This window comes from Orycteropus afer, unplaced genomic scaffold, assembly GCF_000298275.1.
Source record: "Orycteropus afer afer isolate SDZICR_OR568_19922 unplaced genomic scaffold, OryAfe1.0 scaffold00209, whole genome shotgun sequence".
Classification (NCBI taxonomy): Eukaryota; Metazoa; Chordata; class Mammalia; order Tubulidentata; family Orycteropodidae; genus Orycteropus; species Orycteropus afer.
The window spans coordinates 674382-695702 of NW_006921796.1; the positions used below are offsets into that span (position 1 = coordinate 674382).

Below are 21321 nucleotides of genomic sequence, written 5' to 3' on the forward strand. Positions count from 1 at the left end.
ACCCCTCCTTGGGTTTCCGAGGCAGTAACACTACGGAAGTAGGATTGCCCAACCTTCCTTCCGAGGAGTGGCTGGTGGATTTGAACCGCCAGCCTTCTGGTTAGCAGTCAAGTGACTTAGCCACTATGCTACCAGAGCTCCCATTCATTAGAGAAATGCAATTCAAACAACAAGCTTCATCTCATCCCAGCAATAATAGCAAAGTTCAACAAGACCAAAAACAACAAATGATGGCAGGGGTGTGGAGATTGGAACTCTCAAACACTGTTGGTGGGACTATAAAATGGTATGACCACTGTGGAAAACAGTATGGCACTTTCTTTAAAAAGTCAGAAATAGAAATACCATTTGATCCAGCAATCCCACTACTAGGTATATATTCTAAAGTGAGAACCAGGACATGAACAGGTAAGTGCATACCCATGTTCATCGCACCACTATTCACAATAGCAGCAAGATGAAAACAACCTAAGTACTCATCAAAAGACTGATGGATAACCAAACTATTTTTGTGTACCTGCACACAAAAGACTACTACACAACATTAAAGAATAATGAAGAGCTCGTGAAACACCTCATAACATGGATGAATCTGGAGGACACTACGCTGAGTGAAGTAAGGCAATAAAATAGGGATAAATATTATATGAGTCCCCTATTATAGAAAGCCAAGGAAAGGTTTGCACATGGAAGGAAGCTTTGTTGGTTACCAGGAATGGGAGAGGAGGGGAGGGAAAATTGTTAGCTAGGTAAGAGGCACTTATTGATTTGGTTGAAGGGAAAGGCACCAAAAGCAGGTGACTAGCACAGTTATCACTAAGGAAAAGGAAGACATGGAAAGGTGCACAAGAGGTACACACAACACAGGTAAATACGATTACATACATAATACTGCATTATCAGTAATAACAAAGATTAATCTACAGGTGACACATAGACAGGCAAGATCAGGTATGGGCAGGTGAATGGAAATATACCCATGGCCATATACAGGTTGGCAGATGATACTTTTACATACATATTTGTATGTCTTATAAAAAGGTCCATATATATAAAAAGAGTGAACAGGGGGTAGCTATATAGCTTCTTAGCCACAACCAAACACCTTGAGGGAGTGAGCTGCTGGGCCTGAGGGCTCAGGGCCATGGTCACAGGAGACATAAAGCTCACAAAAAAACACCGCTCTATATTCTACTTTGGTGAGTATAGCAACTAGGGTCTTAAAAGCTTATGAGCGGCCATCTACGATGCAAATATTGGTGTCTCCTCATCCAAACAAAGAAGAATGAAAAAAATGAAATCTGTCCAAGGGACTAGTGGGCCACAGAAACCGCAGCCTGTGTGACACTGAGACGAGAAGTAGATGGTATCCGGCCACCACCGCCAACCACTCTGAAAGGATAAAACTTGGAGATCCTGTATAGAGTGGGAGAAAAATGTGGACCAAAACTCAAAATCATTTAAAACAAACAAACAAACAAACAAACAAAAAGACCAACTTGCTAGTCTAATAGGGATTGGTGAAACGCCTGAGACTATGGCCCCTAGTCACCCTTCAGGCCTGGAGCTTCACTCACTCCGGTGGCTTAAACCTTCAGCCACACAAAAGGCAGGCCTAAGAGGTGAACAGTCACACCAGGGAGGTGCACTCCTTCAAACAATCAACCATGGGAAATAAGAAGGGCAACATTTGCACAGTGAGAAAGCTTGAAGGCAGGAATGCATAGGAAAGAAGGATACAAGGAAAAGGTAACCACAGGGAAGAAGTGGGAAGAGAGCTGTTACATTGTGCGGATTGTAATCAATGTCATGAGATAAAAAGTGTATGAACTGTTAAATGGAAAACGAATTTGCTCTGTAAACTTTCACCCAAGTCACAATAAAAAGTTGGGAGAAAAAAAAATGCAGCCCTTCCAATCTTGCCACACTACCTTGTCTAGCTAAAAGGATAAACCTCACAAAACAAACAAGATGGAAAGGACCAAGTCCTGTGAACCATCTCCAGGCTGATTATGAGATTGTTCCACAGACCACTGGTACAGTAGCTGGTACAGGCCTCTGGGTGGCATCTGAGCTGAAACAAAATGCAAAGATGGAAGGTATTGCTATGACATGTCCTAATAAGCAAAGAGGAGAGGAAGATAAAAGAGCTCTACTCCAAGGGACTTGCTTAGGGGTTGGGGAGAGGACAAAATATAAACATGCTAGGGCCACAGAACCTTTAGAAGTATTTCTGCACATAACAGTTCACAGAGAAGCCAAACTGGATGAAAGACGACCCCAACTCAATCTCACCATCTCTCAGCTCAAGACCTTCGTTTAAAAAAAAAAGTCATCCACAGGCTTAAAAAAAGAAAAAGCTCATGTGTAAGACTCATCTCACTACTATGATCACAACTTTATTCCCAATGTAAGCTTCTATTGTTTGTATCCATAACACCTTTCACTATTAAAAAAAAAAAAAGGAGCAAAAAAATTACAAGGTTAAGATACCCAAAAAGTGTGCTGCCGGTCCACACATCAAGCCTACATTCTATAATCTTTCAGGCTCTGTTATCAGTACTCTACACATCACAGCTGAGAAAGACTCATCACTACATCACGATAGCCATTCACTGAAGTGGCTCTAGAACATTTGGAGAGGAGCATGTAAGTATCCATGAACCAATGACCAGGACTTTGCTATCCAATCACCGTTTACGATGATGAGGGTTCCCAAAGGCACACAGGTGAGAGCAGCAGTGCCGCCATTACAGAGGGGGTGCGTGTACTGCAGCTTGTACACACCCCCCGACTTCCACTTCTCTGGCATGGATGCCGCTTTGGCTTCTGTCCCCTGGCAAATGAAAGGAAAGGAAAACAGTGAAGAAAGGTCTTACTCTCTAAAAGATTAACAATTCAATAGGCCCCTAAACTGGTTTGGAAATAAGCGTTCCGTACAGTTACCTTAGTAATATGTCAAAACATTAATAGTGTTATTAACGGAGGGTAATATAATCACCAGCCACTCCTCGGAAGGAAGGTTGGGCAATCCTACTTCCGTAGTGATACTGCCTCGGAAACCCAAGGAGGGGTCGCTATGAGTCGGGGCCGACTCGACGGCACACAACAACAATATAATCTTAACATTTTTCTATCAAAATTTTTGTTCAAGAGATAAAATAACATCATGAAATAGGGACTAATTTCTCTTTTTAAAGACTGTATTTTCTGCCGAGCAAAGCCATAGTCATTATTCAAGATCCTAGCTCAAACAGCACTTCCTTTGTGAAGCCCTTTAAAAAAAAAAACTCATTTGTCATTCCATCTTTCATCCCTTAACAGTCTGCTCAAGTTTCCATTGTTACATACTTCCCTTACATTACTTATCACAACATATTATAATTATCTTTTTATTTGTCTCTCTCCCCTCTTATGGACTCCCTGGGGCCAAGGACTATTCTAACATCTTCAGGCACCAATTTCTGGCTCAATGCATGCCCGCTGCAGGGATTCAATGTGTACAGAGTAAACCACTCCCCATCTCTGTTACTCATAGCATGGCCCACGGATCAGCAGCACTGGTATCCTGGGGGAACCTGTAGAACCTCGGGCTCCACCCCAGACTTAGGAAATCCGAATCTGCATTTTTAAAAAGATCCCCAGATGAAAGAAGGAAGGTAAGCAATGACAGCATGAGAGCAATGTCCCTCTTTCTAACCGAACAATTCCCTTAGTAACATGTCAAAACATTAATAGTGCTGTTAGCGGAAGATAATATAGTCTAATATGGAGCCATTGACACACAAAATAAAGCAGTGAGCCAGCTGTCTGCCCAATTCACACCCATTAAGCACATCTTGTCAACATCATCTTTCATCTTTCTTAACATAGCTGTCATCACCTTTATAACACTAACTAAAAACTGGCAAAGGGAATCATGAAGAAAAAAAGGGAAGGGGGCATTTACTGAGCGCCTACATTTGCCTGTCACTGTGTTAGACACTTTACATTCCCCGCCCAACCACATTTAATCAAAACACCTAGGACACCCAACACCCTAATGCAATTTATCCACATACCCCCTTTCACAATGGGAAAGTCACTCTAATGTGTTTGCTTTTTGTTTGTTGAACTTACCTGAGGTATGTAGCCTGACTCCAACATGAGAAGATGGATCAATACAATCAAGGCATCATTGGCATTGGAACAGTCAGCTGCATGATACAGGGTCTCTAATGAATGGGGCACCTGTCCCTCAACTGTCTCACTGCAGAGCATCGGTTCTGAGGGACAGAAGCCTGTGCCCTCCTCCATGTCCACGGCATCTTGTACTGACTCCGCTTCAACGTCCTCACTAGGCTCTGGCTGAGAAGGAGAAGGAAAACAAAGGATTCATTAAGCAGATGTCTCTTTTTATACAGTGTATTTTATATCCTAAGTGAACTGTGATGAGTGCTCTAAGCCACAGCACATCATCAGGCTCCTAAATAAACGAGTCTGCCATCTGCTCCTCCCTCCGTCCTGCACTCCTTAGCTCTTGAATCCAGTTAACTGAAGGTGCCAAAAACCCGGGAATCATCCAAGACTGCTCACCCTACTAAACTCCACCCCAAACTCCTAAGTCTTCCAAGTTCTATCAAATCTCTCTACTAAGCAGCTCTAGATCCTGCCTCCTCCCCTCCACTGGCATGGCCTTGCTTCAGATTTGATCACTGATCCCCTCCCTGCAAGCATCCCCGCCTCCACTTTCTCGTCTTCATGTACAGCCCACCCACAGCTGCCAGGGTTGCTGACAATGAAGAATCCAATCACATCCTTTGTCCCTGTTTAAGACCCACTAGTACTTTCCCAGGCAGACAGCAGTGTTTCCCTAAATTGTGCCCTGGAATGTGGCCCTAGATGGTCTTAGGAAAAAAAGAGTTCATAACCAAGTAAGTTTGGAAAATGCTATACACTACAGCCAGCTAACCTCATCTTCCATATTTGCAAAATATATATATATATTTTTAAAAGTACATATTTAGCTAATAAATACTACTTTTCTTCCTCAGTGCTCAGCACCCTGTAACACTTACTTACAATCTCATGAAACAAGGTTTTCATAGTGAACACTGAGAAATGAAGGCCTACAAAATAAAGTCCAAACCCCTGAACTCCTCGGCACACAAGGCCCTGCATGACCTGATCTCTGAATCTCCGTCAAGTACACCTTCTGCCAGACCCTCCTCACTCCAGTATTCCTCCCCTCTTCAACAGAGGTCACTCATCCTAACACTCTGCCATGCAAAGGCCTGTATCATCGCATTTTATCACAATCCGTTGCTATTTTCAAGGAGCCCTGGTGGCACAGTGGTTAAGAGCTTAGCTGCTAACCAAAAGGTCAGTGGTTTGAACCCACCAGACTGCTCCATAAGAGAAAGATGTGGCAGTCAGCTTTCATAAAGATTACAGCCTCGGGAACCACACAGGGCAGTTCTACTCTGTCTTATACGGTCACTGTTGTTGTTGTTGTTGTTGTTATTTGCCATTGAGTCGACCCCGACTCATAGCAACCCCTCCTTGGGTTTCCAAGGCAGTATCACTACAGAAGTAGGAATGCCCAACCTTCCTTCCGAGGAGTGGCTGGTGGGTTTGAACCGCCAGCCTTCTGGTTAGCAGTCAAGTGCCTTAGGCACTATGCTACCAGAGCTCCTCTACAGTCACTATGACTCAGGAATTGACTCAATGGTGACGGGGTACAGGGTATTGCAATTTTCTGATTACACATCTGCATCCCACCCTGACCACAAGCTTAGAAAGTGTAAGACTCCATGTAACCCATGTTTGTACCTGGCATATAACAGCTACTCAATAAATGCCTGTTGAACAAACATTGAGAGGTGGTATCTAACCAATTTCATAACGTTTTTATTTCCAAAGTATTTTCTCATTTGTTCCTTACAATAATCCTCTGAAACAACCAAGACAAATGATGCCCCCTTTGTACAAAGGATATAACTGAGAGTCTGAAAAGATGAAATAACGTAACCAAGGTTACCAGCTAACAAAAATCTGAAATGAACCCAGGTCTTCAGACTCAGGGCTCTGATGGCATAGTGCCTAAGGCATCTGACTGGTAACCAGAAGGCTGGCGGTTCAAATCCACCAGCCACTCCTCAGAAGGAAGACTGGGCAATCTACTTCCATCGTGATACCGCCTCAGAAGCCCAAGGAGGGGTCGCTGTGAGTTGGATCCAACTCCACGGCAGTGCGTCTTATGCTGCAGATAGAGAGCACTGCACTAAGAAAGACTTAAGGCCTAGCTAAATTATCAAGTGCACAGGCTCTTACTTCTTTAACTATTAGGCCTAACTCTGTGCAGTTAACTATCTAATGGTAGCTGTGTGGGAGAGAATATTTGTGGCAAAACTTTACAAAATGGTGAGCATCATCTCTCTGAAGAGATCGTTTTGTAAATAACTGAAACAAGTGACGAAAATGCCACTTAGAGCTATTGTTAGGTCTGATACTATGTTAACCATATTCTCATTAAAGATTCAACAAATACAACTAATAGGAAACTTAATTTATACTTAATCATGAAAGTAAAATTTTCCCCTTGTTTCAAGTTTTATCCATCTATTTTCCTTCTCCAATGTTCCACTCTACATTTAATTAGCTGACCCTACTATTTCAAGTATATAGTATCTTATTTTTGAGATTTCAAGCTGTTTCCACACTAAGATTTTCCAGCACCTATACAAGTCTTAGGAGCTCTAGTGGCATAGTGCCTAAAGCATCTATCTGACTGCTAACCAGAAGGTTGGTGGTTCAAACCCACCAGCCACTCCTCGGAAGGAAGGTTGGGCAATCTACTTTCGCAGTGATACTACCACGGAAACCCAAGGAGGGGTTGCTATGAGTCAGATCCAACTCAACAGCAGTGTGGTTTTTTTTTTTTCTTTTTAATACAAGTCTTGACAACACTGAAGTTGTCGAAGATTTCATGTCACTTGGTTCCTCAATCAACACCAATGGAAGTCACAATCAAGATATCAAACGACATATTGCACTGGGAAAATCTGCTGCAAAAGACCTCTTTAAATGCTGAAGAGTAAAGATGTTTCTTGGAAGACTAAGGTGCACCTGACCCAAGCCATGGTATTTTCAATAGCCTCACATGCATGTGAGAGCTGGACAATGAATAAAGAAGACTGCAGAAGAGTTGATACTTCTGTTGGCAAAGAATACTGAAAGTACCATGGACTGCCAAAAGAACTAACAAATCTGTCCTGGACGAAGTGCAGCTGGAATGCTCCTTGGAAGTGAGAATGGCCAGACTTCACCTGACCTACTTTGGTCATGTTATCAGAAGGGACCATTCCCTGGAGAAGAATATCATGCTTGGTAACGTAGAGGGTCAACCAAAAAGAGGAAGGCCCTCAATGAGATAGACTGACACAGTGGCTGCAATGACAAGCTCAGGTATACCAAGGATTGTGAGGCTGGCACAGGACCAGGCAGTGTTTCATTCTGTTGTACACAGGGTCACTATGAGTGAGAGCTGACTCGACGGCACCTAACAACAACATACAAGTCTTAGTGTACAAACCATGCTTTTAAGAAAGGAAATGACTAACTTGAAGCACCATTAATTTCTCAAAAGTCTGCAAAAGGAAACTAGTAAAGTAACTCACATATACTCTGAAAAGTGCCATTTTATTGGACAATTTTAACAGTACACAGAAGGAAAGAGAATGAGCCCCTCTACTAGAAATCACCTATCAATGAATTTATCATTTAAACAGATTCAGAAATATAACTTAAAGAGTCTTACTCGTGCCCAGATTATCTCTACGAGACAGAAACATACACACATAATCACTTCTTTTAAAAATAGGTAAATACAGAAATACTTTGAGTCCTATAAAAGTTTTCCAACTGGCTTAAACCTCTCTGGATATTATTACTACAATTAAATCCATGTATCTGGATATAGGTGATTTTTCACAATTTACCAATCTGTCAAAAAGTATGTTTAATACCTGTCTATGCTTAATACCTTCATAGGCACCATGAATATTTATATTCATAAATATTTAAGGTCCACAAAAATTTAAGTTGAGGTGATAAGTATATACACACAAAACAATTAACAAGATGGCTTATGTATTAGCATTATAAAATTAAGTCACAAAAGCGATCATATACCTAATTAAAAGGCAGGATAATAAATACTAGTGAGGTGCTTACAAGGCAATAAAGGTAATCAATACAAAATAATTAAAGAAAATTATGGGGCTACGGCTGGCAAGGGCCTTGGAAGACAGGGAGAAGTACAGATCGGAGAGGGAGGAAAGATAGTGAATCCCAGGCTGGGGGACAGCAAAGGCAAAGGCTTAAAAGCAGTCAGTAGGCTGGGTATGCACATGTGCATGTGAGCACAGGGCTGAGGGTGATGGAGGGAAAATGATAAGGAGTCTGGTCTAACTGGAGACGACAGTTACAGGAGGGAAGAGCAAAAGATAACAGAAGAGACTGGGTGGAGCAAGTTTTCAGAAAGCCTTGAAAACTAAGGAGCTCTGGTGGTGCAGTGCCTAAGGCATCTGACTGCTAACCAGAAAGCTGACGGTTCAAACCCACGAGCCGCTCCTCTGAAGGAAGATGGGCTTTGAAAACTAGGCAGAGGCTGAGAGACGTTTTTCTCCTCTATAAAATGAAAGGGCTGAGCTAAAGATACTATGCCTTTTTCAATTCAAAAGTTATAAGCATGGGAATATCTATGAGATAAAGTTACTAAAGAACAAGAGAACAACATAATCAAAAAAAAAAAAAAAAATGTAGGAAGATCAGCCTAGAAAGTAGGCTGGAGAACAGACACTGGAAGCCTAGAAAGAAAAGGAAAAACTGACCTGGCTGCTTCATGGGCTGAATATGAGGAAAGAGTCAAAAATCACTCCCAGGTTTAGAGCTCAGGAAAACAGCAGAGCCACTGGCAGACAGAGCAGGATGGCTGGCTTGAGAAGACGAGAACATCAACCTATCTATTTCCAAATATATGTTGGACACAGAGAGTTTCAGGTGACAATAAAGCAAAACAACAGAAGCCAGCTATAAATGTCCTGCAATCCATTTGGAAATAACTGGACTACATATACCCTTAATGGGAGCTCTGGTGGTGCAGTGGTTAAAACACCCATCTGCTAACCAAAAGATCACTGGTTGCCACTCCCGGGAAGAAAGATGTGGCAATCTGCTTCTGTAAAGATTTATAACCTTGGAAAACCTATGGGGCAATTCCACTCTGTCCTACAGTCTTCCAGTGTCTGCTGCTATGAGTCCAATTCGACTTGAAGGCAGTGGGTTTTGGTTTGATACAACCTTAATAAGGTCTCTGAGTGATGCAAACAGTAAAGCACTTGGCTACTAATATACACCTTGGCTGGGTGCCAACCCACCTAGAAGAAAGGCCTAGCAGTTTGCTTCTGTAAAGACCACAGCCAAGAAAATCCTATATAGCACAGTTCTACTCTGTAACACAAGGAGTCGCCATGAGTCTGAATCAACTTGCCAACAACAGGTTTGGAACAGACCAAAGAAGCAAAGGTGGGAATCATGTGCTTGAGGCACCAACAGAAGCCAAGGGATGATTTATCTGAAGGACTGAGTGTCAGAACAAAATAAATGGGCAAAAACCAGGGACTCCAAAATTGCTAAGGCATTTGTGGGAGAGGTGGAGGGGATGTCCTAATGATTATAATATATAATCTACAGACAATTATCCTGACTATACAGAATTCAATGCAGGTGGTGTGGTATGATTTATCAACCACCCTATTTCGTGTCTTGGTCTTTAATACCCACCATTGTGTCATCATTCCCGACATCAGATTCGGCTGCCTGTCCTTGCAAGGAATCACTTGGTTGTCCGCCTTGTATGCTGGGCTGGTTGGAGCTGGTGGCCAAAGAGGGTTGGTCATTATGCTGGAGTGAGGAAGGCTCTGAATCTGTGGATGAAGGTAAGTTAGGTGCTGGAATGGCATCTTCAAGAATCAAACATATCAAGTCCCCAGAAACAATCCCATAGGAAGCCAAGGTCTCTTCATCTCCAGTGAGGGCATCCTTGTTGTTCAATGTAATTGCAAACCGGGTGTCAGAACTGCCAAGAAAGATGGATAAGGATAGTAAGAGCTACCTGTCACCATTACCTCAACGATACATTTGGAATGCATTTAAGGTATGTATGGCCCTAGAAGAACTAAGCAACAAAATAAAACAAGAGGTAAAAGTTTTGAGAAAAGTATCAAAAGTAATTGTTAAGATCAAACACCTAGCTCATAGATTTCTAATGACTAAAACTCTAGCCCAGGGAATAGGGTATATATTTTCTATCATTAATTCATGTTTCAATCAATTTTAAGATACATACTTTTTTACATTTTAATATCTTGGAAATTGGAATACTTATGAAAATCCATGACATGGCACTTTAACTGCCAGCATTTTCCTCTCCTAAGTGTTTCATAAAACTGTGTGCCTTATGATTGATGGCAACTTAGATCCAAGGAAATAGGGTCTTTTTAGAGTATAACTCATTCCATGTAATTTCTCTGCCTAAAACTCCCAATGGCCTCTAACTGAACTTGGAATAGAATCTAACATGGCCTCTTCACAGCCCCTTACGATCTGCTGCCTACCCACTTCCACCTCGTCTTGTGCATCCATCCTGTCACTCTTTATTCCCTACTCACACAGCAGCGCAACCTCCTTGCAGCCTCTGGACCTTTGCACATGCTCCTCCAGATCATGAAATGACTGGCTTCTTCTCACCATTAAGGTGTCAGTTCAAGTGTCCCTGCTTCAGGGATGCCTTCCACTCTGCCTCTATCACCCTCTATCCCATCCTGTTTTATTTTATTGTAATATCACTATTTGAAAATACCACATTCATCTGTGCATTGCCTGTCTTGTCTATCCTACCACTAAAACGTGAATTTCATAAGATCAGGATCTTCTATTTCAAGTTCAACACAGTATCTCCAGCATCTGGCAAATTAAAAGATAAAGTCCTCTGAAAATCTTCTTTCTTACAATGTATATTCTTTCTTATAATGCTGCATTTTTAAAAGTGCTCAAAATAATTCACTTTTCTTTCATCTGTACATACATTTTCTTACCAATCAAAAAGTCTTTGGTAGAGGAATTACTGGAATAGAAACTACTCCTGCTTCTTAGAAAACAAGTGGCTCGGCTTGTTTTCAAAACGTTTTGATAAAATGTTGAAAATCTTCCAGCTGCCCATAAAAACACCATCTCAACTGTGGCGGAAAAAAGAAGTGCATCTCAAGTGAACTCTATGCGTTACCGATGATTAGTCACAGAAAAAGCCTATTCTGTAACAGTATCTAGTACAATGTGGATGTGTGCTCCAGTATCTGTTTGTAGAAAAGGTAAACCACTGTTTCATAAAAATGTCAGCCTCTCCTCACCCTGTAAAAAAAGTCAAGAGCCATTTCTAAAATAATAAGTCATTTTCTAGGAGGAAGGTTTAAAACGGTTCTGTTTTCAGAACTTCAATTTCAACTTCATCAGAAAATGAAACTCTAAAAACTCCAGGTTTGTTCAAAGTATTTTTTTTTTTATGACAATCCCAAATCTACTTGCTCAGTAAAGACACTAAAAAATAACAATGTCATGGGCACCCATTTTTAAATTGCCCATTTACTATAAAATGAACATATTGTCAAAAGAATGACTTTACTTTCATAAACCGCAGCTTAAATTCCTTCCTGTCAATCAGCCTCAGCTGTGAAAATGAACCTGAAAGAGAAACTAATTCAAGCTCTTGGCAAACAAGAGTTATTATGGGTTTCACGTGCTTTCAAGAGCTGGTAGCGTAGTGCCTATGGCATTTGACTGCTAACCAGAAGGCTAGCGGTTCAACTCCACCAGCCACTCCTCGGAAGGAAGATGGGGCAATGTACTTCCATAGTGATACTGCCTTGGAAACCCAACGAGGGGTCACTATGAGTCAGGTCTGACTTGACAGCACATAACAACAACAATTAATAAACAATACTAATATATATATATACATTTATATGAAAACCCCTTGAAAAAGAAGTTAATTTTGAAAATTAATGATGAGGTAATGATGGCAATAAGCAAAACGCTTAGGCGTGTCACTTAAAACAATACTTAAAAGGAGTTATGTTGATTCCTTATTTTTAAAAAATTGGAGGAAAATAAGCTTACTTTTAATCTTCCTTTTGATCTTTTTTAACTTTAAGAAAGGAAAGAGGCAGAAGATCATAGCATGGCCTCGCTTTACTGAGCACCCTAAAAATAAACTGGAAACTTCTAAAACTTTTATAAATGGAACCACTTCAATTAACAAGGTTCTCTCTTGAATGCCCCTAAAAAGCCCCCAGAGAACTTCTTTATTTCGTCTTAGCTCAAATTCCAAGTTCACCAGCTCGATATTTGAAAATAATCAGCCTAATTTTGTCCCCTAAACCCTGGTGACTGTCCCCAGAAAATACCTTCTATGGAGACAACACAGCGTGAGCAGCAGCCCCATGAATTATTAACAGAATTGGATCCATTACCTCTCAACTTCACTGTCCTAAAACTGCAAGTTCGGTCACTATAAGGCCCAAAAGTTTTAACAAAACACAAACATCTTGCCTGGGAAAAAATGACATGAAACATTTTCACACGTTGTACTTCATATAACTTTACAGCGGGCTAAGTCAAATTGTCACCACGAAACCCGGCACTGACATTCAACTTGTCTTTACATTTCTGCAGCTTTAACAGCAGCGGTACAAGGTACAGGTGGCTTCGGATGGAGGGCAGGTTTGTAACTTCTACTACTTTCCAAACTTTTTCACAACTACTCGAACAGATGCAGAAAGTGAACTTAAACCCCTGGGTTCTAGAAAGGTTTAACCCAATCCAAGCTCATTATTTCCAAATTTTAATTTAAAAATCCTGCGACTCGTGCGTTCTCTCCTCTCGATGGTCTCAGATCTCAGTCCGTTACTTACCCTGGAGGAGATCGGATCCTCCGGGAGGCTGGGCCATTTCTCGCTACAGCCCAGACTCCGGCAAAAACAACCCTAGCGTTTCGCTCACTACCCGACGCGCCACCCGGGCACTGGCTCCGAGCCCGCGCGAGTCACAGTTCCAGGAGCGCTTCCGAACAGCGACGCCACCGAAGCGCCGAGCGTTCACGTGACAGCCCTGGGGCGTCCCCGCCCCCCAGCAGAGCTCTAAGTGTTGCTAGCGCCAGCAGGTCGCACAGGCGACCCCAAAACTCACGGCGCTTACACACGGAAACCCAGGGTCCCAAGAGCGCAGTCGCACGCAAACACCCGAGTTACACCATCACTTCTACCACGGTACACCCCTCGCTCCGCGGCCGAGGCTCACCCTCGGCCGCCCCCGCATACCTGTACCCCCAGGTGGGCAACAGGACCTGGCCCAGATGCGCGCGCAGCTGCCCCAGAGTCGGCTCCGTTTCCAGCATCTCCAGAGGCCAGGTCCGCTTCTGAAGCCTGACCCTTAGCTTCATGGCGGCGGCGGGCGTGTGCCTAGGGGCCTGGAGCTAGCGGCGGCGACAGTGACTATGGCAGGCCCGAGCAGCTCCCGCCTCAAGTGAAGACCCCGGGGCGGTAACTATCGGTGCCGCCACGATGGCCGCCCAGCCTGCTACTCTGAGGAATCTGGGCGTTCCGCCCCTCCTATAAGGGCGCCCCCTAGACCCAGCGGGCGGCTGGTGGCCAGAGCCGAGCCCAGACACTAGGGGACTTCCGATCGATGACTCGGCGCACGACGGAGCTACCTGGGAGGGAGCGCGCGGTTTCCGGGCTGCCGGGTAACCTAGGTCCAAGCTGGCGATGCGCAGGCGCCGATCGTTGCGGTACATTAGTGTGTCCAGCCTTTTCTGCTGTTGTTGCTTTTCTCCTTCCAGATGTCCCTGGGAGAACGTTATTGCTGAAAGGGATGCTGCGGACCATTCACCACTCCCCGCGGCTCATGTGGACCTAGTTCTTACCCCATTTCCTTTGTGACAAACTCTGGTTTCTTCTTCAACTCCCAGTTCTAGGATGGATATTATCATATTGCTGACAGCAATGTACTTCAGGCTAGATCTTGAAATGTTCTTTTTTATCCCTGTACATACTGTTCAACTCACTACGGTGGCATCGGCTCGGACTCATAGCGACCCCTCCTTGGGTTTCCAAGGCGGTATCACTAAGAAAGTAGATTGCCCAGTCTTCCTTCTGAGGAGTGGCTGGTGGGTTTGAACCGACAGTCTTCTGGTTAGCAGTCAAATGCCTTAGACACTATGCTACTAGAGCTCCCTGTACATATTATACCATAAATAAATATTTTTTTATGTAAGTAGCAATTTATAGTGCAAGTAATAAGTGCAACAGCAGGAATTTGTGCAAATTATGAAGTGATATTTAATTTGCATTTCAAAGTATAACTAGGAATTTTCCAAGTTTAACAAAAATAAGATCAGGCAATAGAAAGAACAGTGTATACAAATATGGGGAAAGGTCATATTCAGAAAGCTGTAAGAAGTTCAATATGATGAACTATGATGAACATAGCTTCCTTGCAAGCATAGGATAATATTCATATACCTAACAAAAAAAAAAACAGTAAATTGATCATTCAAATTTATGCACTAACCACAGGAGCAGAAGATAAAGAAATTTGAAGATTTTTACTTTTCCAGTCTGAAATTGACCAAACATCAATCTATGCATTGGTAATTGCTGGTGATTAGAATGTGAAAGTTGGAAACAAGAAACACTGGTAGTTGGAAAATATGGCCATGGTGAGAGAAATGACACTGGAGATTGTGTGATAGAATTTTGCAAGACCAACCACCTATTCATTGCAAATACCTTTTCTCAACAATAAACAGCAACTTTCACATGGACCTTACCCGATGGAATACACAGGAATCAAATCAATATCTGTGGAAAGAGGCAATAGAGAACCTCAATATCATTAGTCAGAACAAAGCCAGGGGCCAACTGTAAAACAGACCATCAACTGCTCTTATACAAGTTTAAGTTGAAGCTGAAGAAAGTTAAAACAAGCCCACAAGAACAAAAATAGGACCTTGAATATATCCCACCTGGATTTAGAGACCATCTCAAGAATAGATTTGATGCTTTGAACACTAATGACTTGACCAGTAAAGTTGTCAGATGACACCAAAGACATCATACATGAAGAAAGTACAAGGTAATTAAAAAGAGAGAAAAGTCCAAAATGGATGTCAGAAGAAGCTCTGAAACTTGCATGTTAATGGAGAGTGGCTAAAGCAAAAGGAAGAGATAAGTAAAAGAGCTGAAGAGAAGATGTCAAAGAATGGCTGGAGAAGACAACGTAAAGTATTGAAATGTGCAAACACCTGGAATTAGGAAACCAAAAGGGAAGAACATGCTCGGCATTTCTCAAGATGAAAAAACTGGAAAAAAATTCAAGCTTTGAATTGCAATATTGAAGGATTCTATGGGCAAGATATTGAACCAGGCAGGAAGCATCAAAATAAGATGGAAAGAATACACAGAGTAACTATATCAAAAAGAATTGGTCAGTGTTCATCCATTTCAGGAGGGAGTATATGATTAAGAATTGATGGTATTGAAGAAAAGTCCAAGCTGCGCTGAAGGCATTGATGAAAAACAGGGCTCCATGAATTGATGGAATACCCATTGAGATGTTTCAACAAACAGATGCAGCTCTGGAAGCCCTCACTCATTCATGCCAAGACATTTGGAAGACAGCTACCTGGCCAACCAAATGGAAGAGAATCCTATTTGAGCCCATTCCAAAGAAACATGATCCAACAGAATGTGGATATTGAGCAATATCATTAATATCATACAGAAGTAAAACTTTGCTGAAAATAATTCAAAAATAGTTGTAGCAGTACATCAACAGGGAACTGCCAGAACTCAAGTTGGTTTTAGAAGAGGCTGTGGAATGAGGTATATCCTCATTTGCTGATGACAGATAGATCTTGGCTGAAAGTAAAGAATACTAGAAAGATGTTTACCTGTGTTTTGACTATGCATAGTCCCACTCCTCGGAAGGAAGGTTGGGCAATCTACTTCTGTAATAATACCACCTCAGAAACCCAAGGAGGGGTCGCTGTGAGTCGGATCCAAAATGATGGCAGTGAGGTTTTTTTATTTGTTTGTTTTATGTTTTTTGTTTATGTGGATCATAACAAATTAGAGATAACAGTGCAAAGACAGGGAATTCCTAGACACTTAACTGTGCTCATGAGGAACCTATCCACAGATCAAGAGGTTGTTGTTTGCACAGAACAAGGAGATACTGCATGGTTTAAAATCAGGAAAGGTGTACATCAGGATTGTATCATGTCAGCATACTTACTCAATCTGTATGCTCAGCAAATAATCCAAGAAGCTGGATTGTATGAAGAAGAACATGGCATCAGGATTGGAGGAAGACACAGAACAACCTATGATATGCAGATGACACAACCTTGCTTGCTGAAAATGAAGATGACCTGAAGCACTTACTGGTGAAAATCAAAGACTTCAGCCTTCAGTATGAATTATACTTCAACATAAAGACAACAAAAATCCTCACAACTGGACCAATAAGCAACAGCATGATAAATGGAGGAAAGTTAGAAGTTGCCAAAGATTTCATTTTACTTGGATCCACAGTCAACACCCATGGAAGCTGTTGTTGTTGTTGTTGTTAAGTGCCGTCGAGTCGTTTCCGACTCATAGTGACCCCATGCACAGCAGAACGAAACACTGCCCGATCCCGTGCCAGCCCCACAATCCCTGCTATACTTGAGCCCCCATGGAAGCAGGAGTCAAGAAATCAAATGGTGTATTGCACTGCACAAATCTGCTGCCAAAGACCTCTTTAAAAAGTTAAAGAACAAAGATAGCACTTTGAAGACTAAGGTGTACATGACTCAAATCATGGTATTTTCAATAGCCATATATGCATGTGAAAGCTAGACAATGAATAAGGAAGACTGTAGAAGAATTGATGCATTTGAATTGTGGTGTTGGCAAAGAATAATACTGAAAATACCACGGACTGTGAAAAGAATGAACAAATTTGTCTTGGAAGAAGTATGGTCAGAATGCTCCTTAGAAGTGAGAATGGCCAGACTTAGTCCCTTGTATTTTTGTCATGCTGTCAGAAGGATATCATGCTTTGTAAAGGAGAGAGCCTCAATGAGGTGGATTGACACTGTCGTAGTTAAGGTTATGTGTCAACTTAGCTGGGCCTGATTTTGAGTGGCTGGGCAGCTGAATGTAGTTATTCCCCATAGTGAAATTGGTAGTCAACTCCATGGTGGAATCTGCTGGAGCAGCTCAGTAGCTGCCTTAGGGATGTGGTCTGCTTCCAGTATGTAAGAAACGTTGAAAAAGGTCTCTGGCTTTTGGCACACTTGAATCCTGCGTGTAGCTGAGTCTTCATTTAACAGCCTGCCATGTTTCCTGCCGCCCTTGGGACTGTCTCTGAACTTTAATTAGTGGCCTGCCTTGTTTGGTAATATTGGGACTGTGCCATTTTTATTTGTTGACCTTAAGTTTGTCAGGCTCAGCAACCAGCGCCTGCCTGAGTGAAGAGACACCTCTAGCTCCAGTGGACCAGAAGCAAGAGGCAGAGCTGATGCCCAAGGTCGAGAGGCTTTCACCCAACCCTAGAGGTGGCACTTTGAACTTGAACTTCTAGGCTCCAAAATTTTAAGAGAATAAATTCCTGTTTATTAGAGCCACCTACCTGTGGTATTTCTGTTAGAGTGGCAGGAAGTAACCAAAACAGACTCAGTGGCTGCAAAGATGGGCTCAAGCAAGCATAGCAACAATTGTGAGGATGGTGTAGGACTGGACAGTGTTTCATTCTGTTGTACATGGGGTTGCTATGAGTCAGAAGCAGCTTGATGGCACCAGACAGCAACAACAGGATGAACACTGTATTGTAATTGCTGGGATTACTTGCTCCTTGATACACTGTAGATGTCTGAGTTTGAAGAATGAATCTCAGCCCTAATAAAGCATCTGGGCTTAGAAGATGCTCAATAAATACATTCTGAATGAATGAAAGATTAATGAATGAATCCAATGGTTCTTCAAACTTTGTGCTAAGGAAATTAGTCAAACTAGAGCTTATGTGAAAGCAATAATATATACAACAGATAAATGCAATACTATGTGATAGGCTGAGAAACACTCCTTAACTTTACAGGCACTGTGCCCCAGCAGTTTGAAATCTGGGGATCTGACTCCCTCGTTTTCCTGCTTTGACGTCCACCTTGAGAAGCTCACAAAATAATGGACAGAACAGGACCCATAATAAAGTAGAGTGTGATAAAATGCTCAAATTATTTTCAATTTAGAGACCTCATCAGTTACATCAAATCCTGTGTTTAATCACCTCCTGTTCTCAGCTGCTACATCAAACAGCAACAGCAGCAAAAGTCTCAGCAGCTGTTCACAGACTGACTCCCGGTTTTTCAAGGACCACTCATAAAGCATGGTGGTTAAGTTTGTGTGTCAACTTGGCTGGGCCTGGTTGAGTGGCTCAGCAGCTGGATGTAGTGTTCCCCATGATGAGACTGGTAACCAACTCCATGGTGGAATCTACTGTGAGCAACTGAGTAGCTACCTTAGGGATGTAGTCTGCTTCCTGTGTATAAGGAGAAGCCTTAGGTAACGGTCTATACCTTATGGCATGCTTGAACGCTGCATGTAGCCATGTCGTTCAGCATCCTGCCATGCTCTGCCGACCTCAGGACTTTTATGGACTTGAATTAATGGCCTGCCATGTGGTTTGTGTGTGACTTTGTCTTTTTACCTGTCAACCTTGGGCTTGTCCATCTCAGCAGCTAGCAGCTGTTTGAGTGAAGAAAACTCACCAGCTTCAGTGGGCTGGGAACAGGAGGCAGAGCTGAAGCCCAAGGTTTAGGGGCTTTCACCCAGTCCCTAGAGCCTGGCACTTTGAACTCAGATTTAAAGCCTCCAAACTGTAAGAGAATAAACTCCTATTTGTTCAAGGCATCCCATTTGCGTTATATTCTTGTCAGAGAGCCACTAGGTAACCAGAACATAAAGGTTTCTTGAAAGCTTTCTTGCCAAGTTCTATGCTAGATGTTTTGCACATAATTTCATTTAGTCTTTATAGCTCTAGGAAATGGCTATTTTTGACTTAAGTTTTCAGTTGGAGAAACTGAGGCTTTGCCAGGCCATGACACTTGGCTAGTAATATTTCCAGGATCTGATTCAAAATGGAACTGAAGTCCTAATCACTCTGCTAAATTGCATCCCTGATAAATATTAAACAGTATATCTATTCTTGTCCAAAAAAAAAAAAAACTCATCAATAAAGAACTGGTTAAATTATGGGATACCCATGTATTGGGCAAATTTGCTACAAAAGAACTCTCTAAAGTGTTTAAAAGCAAAGTTGTCACTTTGAGGACTAAGGTGTGCCTGATGCAAGCCATGTATATCCACGTATGCATGATAAACCTGTACAATGAATAGACTAAGGAAGATTGAAAAAGAATTCATGCATTTGAATTATGGTGTTGACAAAGAATATAGACTATACCATGGACTGCCCGAGAAACAAACAAATCTGTCTTGGATGAAGTACGGCCAGAATGCTCCCTTGAAGCAAGGATGGCGAGACTTCATTTCATGTACTTTGGACATGCAACCAAGAGGGACAGTCCCTGAAGAAGGACATCATGCTTGGTAAAGTAGAGGGCCAGCAAAAATGAGACAGGTCCTCAATGAGATGGATTGACACAATGGCTGTAACAATGGGCTCAAACATAGCAATGATTGTGAGGATGGCACAAGTGGACAATGTCTTGTTCTGTCACAGGGACACTATGAGTCAGAGCCAACTAGATGGCATCTAACAACAACAACAATAACCATGCAATGGAAATCGATAAAGCTAATAAAACAATGAAGTAGAATTACATGTACTGATATGATCTATCAGATATGTGTTAAGATACAATGGTCTGCATTTTAGTTTATGAAGAAAATTATAGAACCATTGTCCTGCATGTACATCTGCTTTTTAAGAGTAGGTGCAAACATGTATTTGTATAAACCAAAAAGCCCATTACCATTGAATTGATCCCAATTCATAGCAACCCTAAAGGACAAAGTAGAACTATCCCATAGAGTTTCCAAAGATGTAAATCTTTATGGTAGCACCCTTTCTCCTGCTTGTGGCTGGTGGGTTCAAACTGCTGACCTTCTGGTTAGTAGCCAAGTGCTTTAACCACTGTACCACCAGCATTCTAGAAGAACACTTTTTAACTTAGACATCTGAGAGGGGAAATGACTTTCTAGCAGGGGAGTTCTTTAACACCCAATGCAGCATACTTTCTATTAAACTCAAACTTCCAGGTTGGGAAGATAGCGTCTTACCTGTAGCCCACACGTTAGTTCTCTACAGCATCTTAATGCCTGAAAAACTATGCAGCAGTTTGAAGCAGGGATTCTGGTGCTCTGAACAGCTCATTAAGTCAGAGAAGGCCAAACTCAGAGGAATAGGAGAAGAAAGCAGAGAGAGGTAGGCTAAACAGCTGGATAGAATAAAAATAAATGAATCTTCCGTGCAGAGCACTGACTGGCCAGTGAGATGGGGCATCAGAGGGCTCCCTGTGGCAGTGGAGAGAACACACTAGAAGACCTGCAGCCACTCCAGCACCCACTTTTATCAGTAAATTTGGGACCACTCCTAAGTGGGAGGGGGACATTTCTGAGAAATGGAGCAGAGACCACTCTGGCTCGGGGCACCACTAAATTGGCAGCAGAGAGGGAAACGCACCACAGGTGGGGGGCCCTGGGACAAACTTGTGGCACGGGTCAGGGCAGATATTCCAGGACAGCTTTTTGGCATGGAAGGGCCTGGAGTATGGGGTTTTTGTGACTGTCTGAACCTGGCGGAAAGTGGCAGCTCCCTAACCATTGGGGTCTTTACCAAACTTGAGCTGTGGGCCTGTGGGTAGCAGTATAATGTCATCATTAGCAGCCTACTCAAAGTCCTGGAAATGGCTACTGGCACCTTGGAGCCTCTTTTCCTCTTTTCTTCCTCCTTTCCCTGCCTCTCCCCTGCCTCATCCAATAGAAAAAAACACATTAAGCCACCACACCTGCTGGCTCAAGTCCTAAACCCCCTGAACAATGAACAGAGACCTACATCCACATTCCACACAGTGATTCCATCATCACAAAGAAAACTGCAAAGCAACCTAGTACACCTGAATTAATAACCAAAACAATAAAATACACCAGCTCCACCTTT

General features: G+C 42.4%; 1 protein-coding gene across 1 annotated transcript in view; it reads right to left on the minus strand.

Annotated features, from left to right (window-relative positions):
* The window catches only part of FBXO7 (F-box protein 7), a 46177-nt gene extending 32640 nt beyond the window's left edge, over positions 1-13537 (minus strand). The window contains exons 1-4 of the mRNA XM_042781970.1: positions 13416-13537; positions 9826-10120; positions 4120-4347; positions 2695-2836 (exon numbers count right to left, since the gene is read on the minus strand). Of these exons, the coding sequence (XP_042637904.1) occupies positions 2695-2836; positions 4120-4347; positions 9826-10120; positions 13416-13537 (787 nt within the window). The remainder of the gene's footprint in view (positions 1-2694; positions 2837-4119; positions 4348-9825; positions 10121-13415) is intronic.
* Between the last annotated feature and the right edge of the window lie 7784 nt (positions 13538-21321).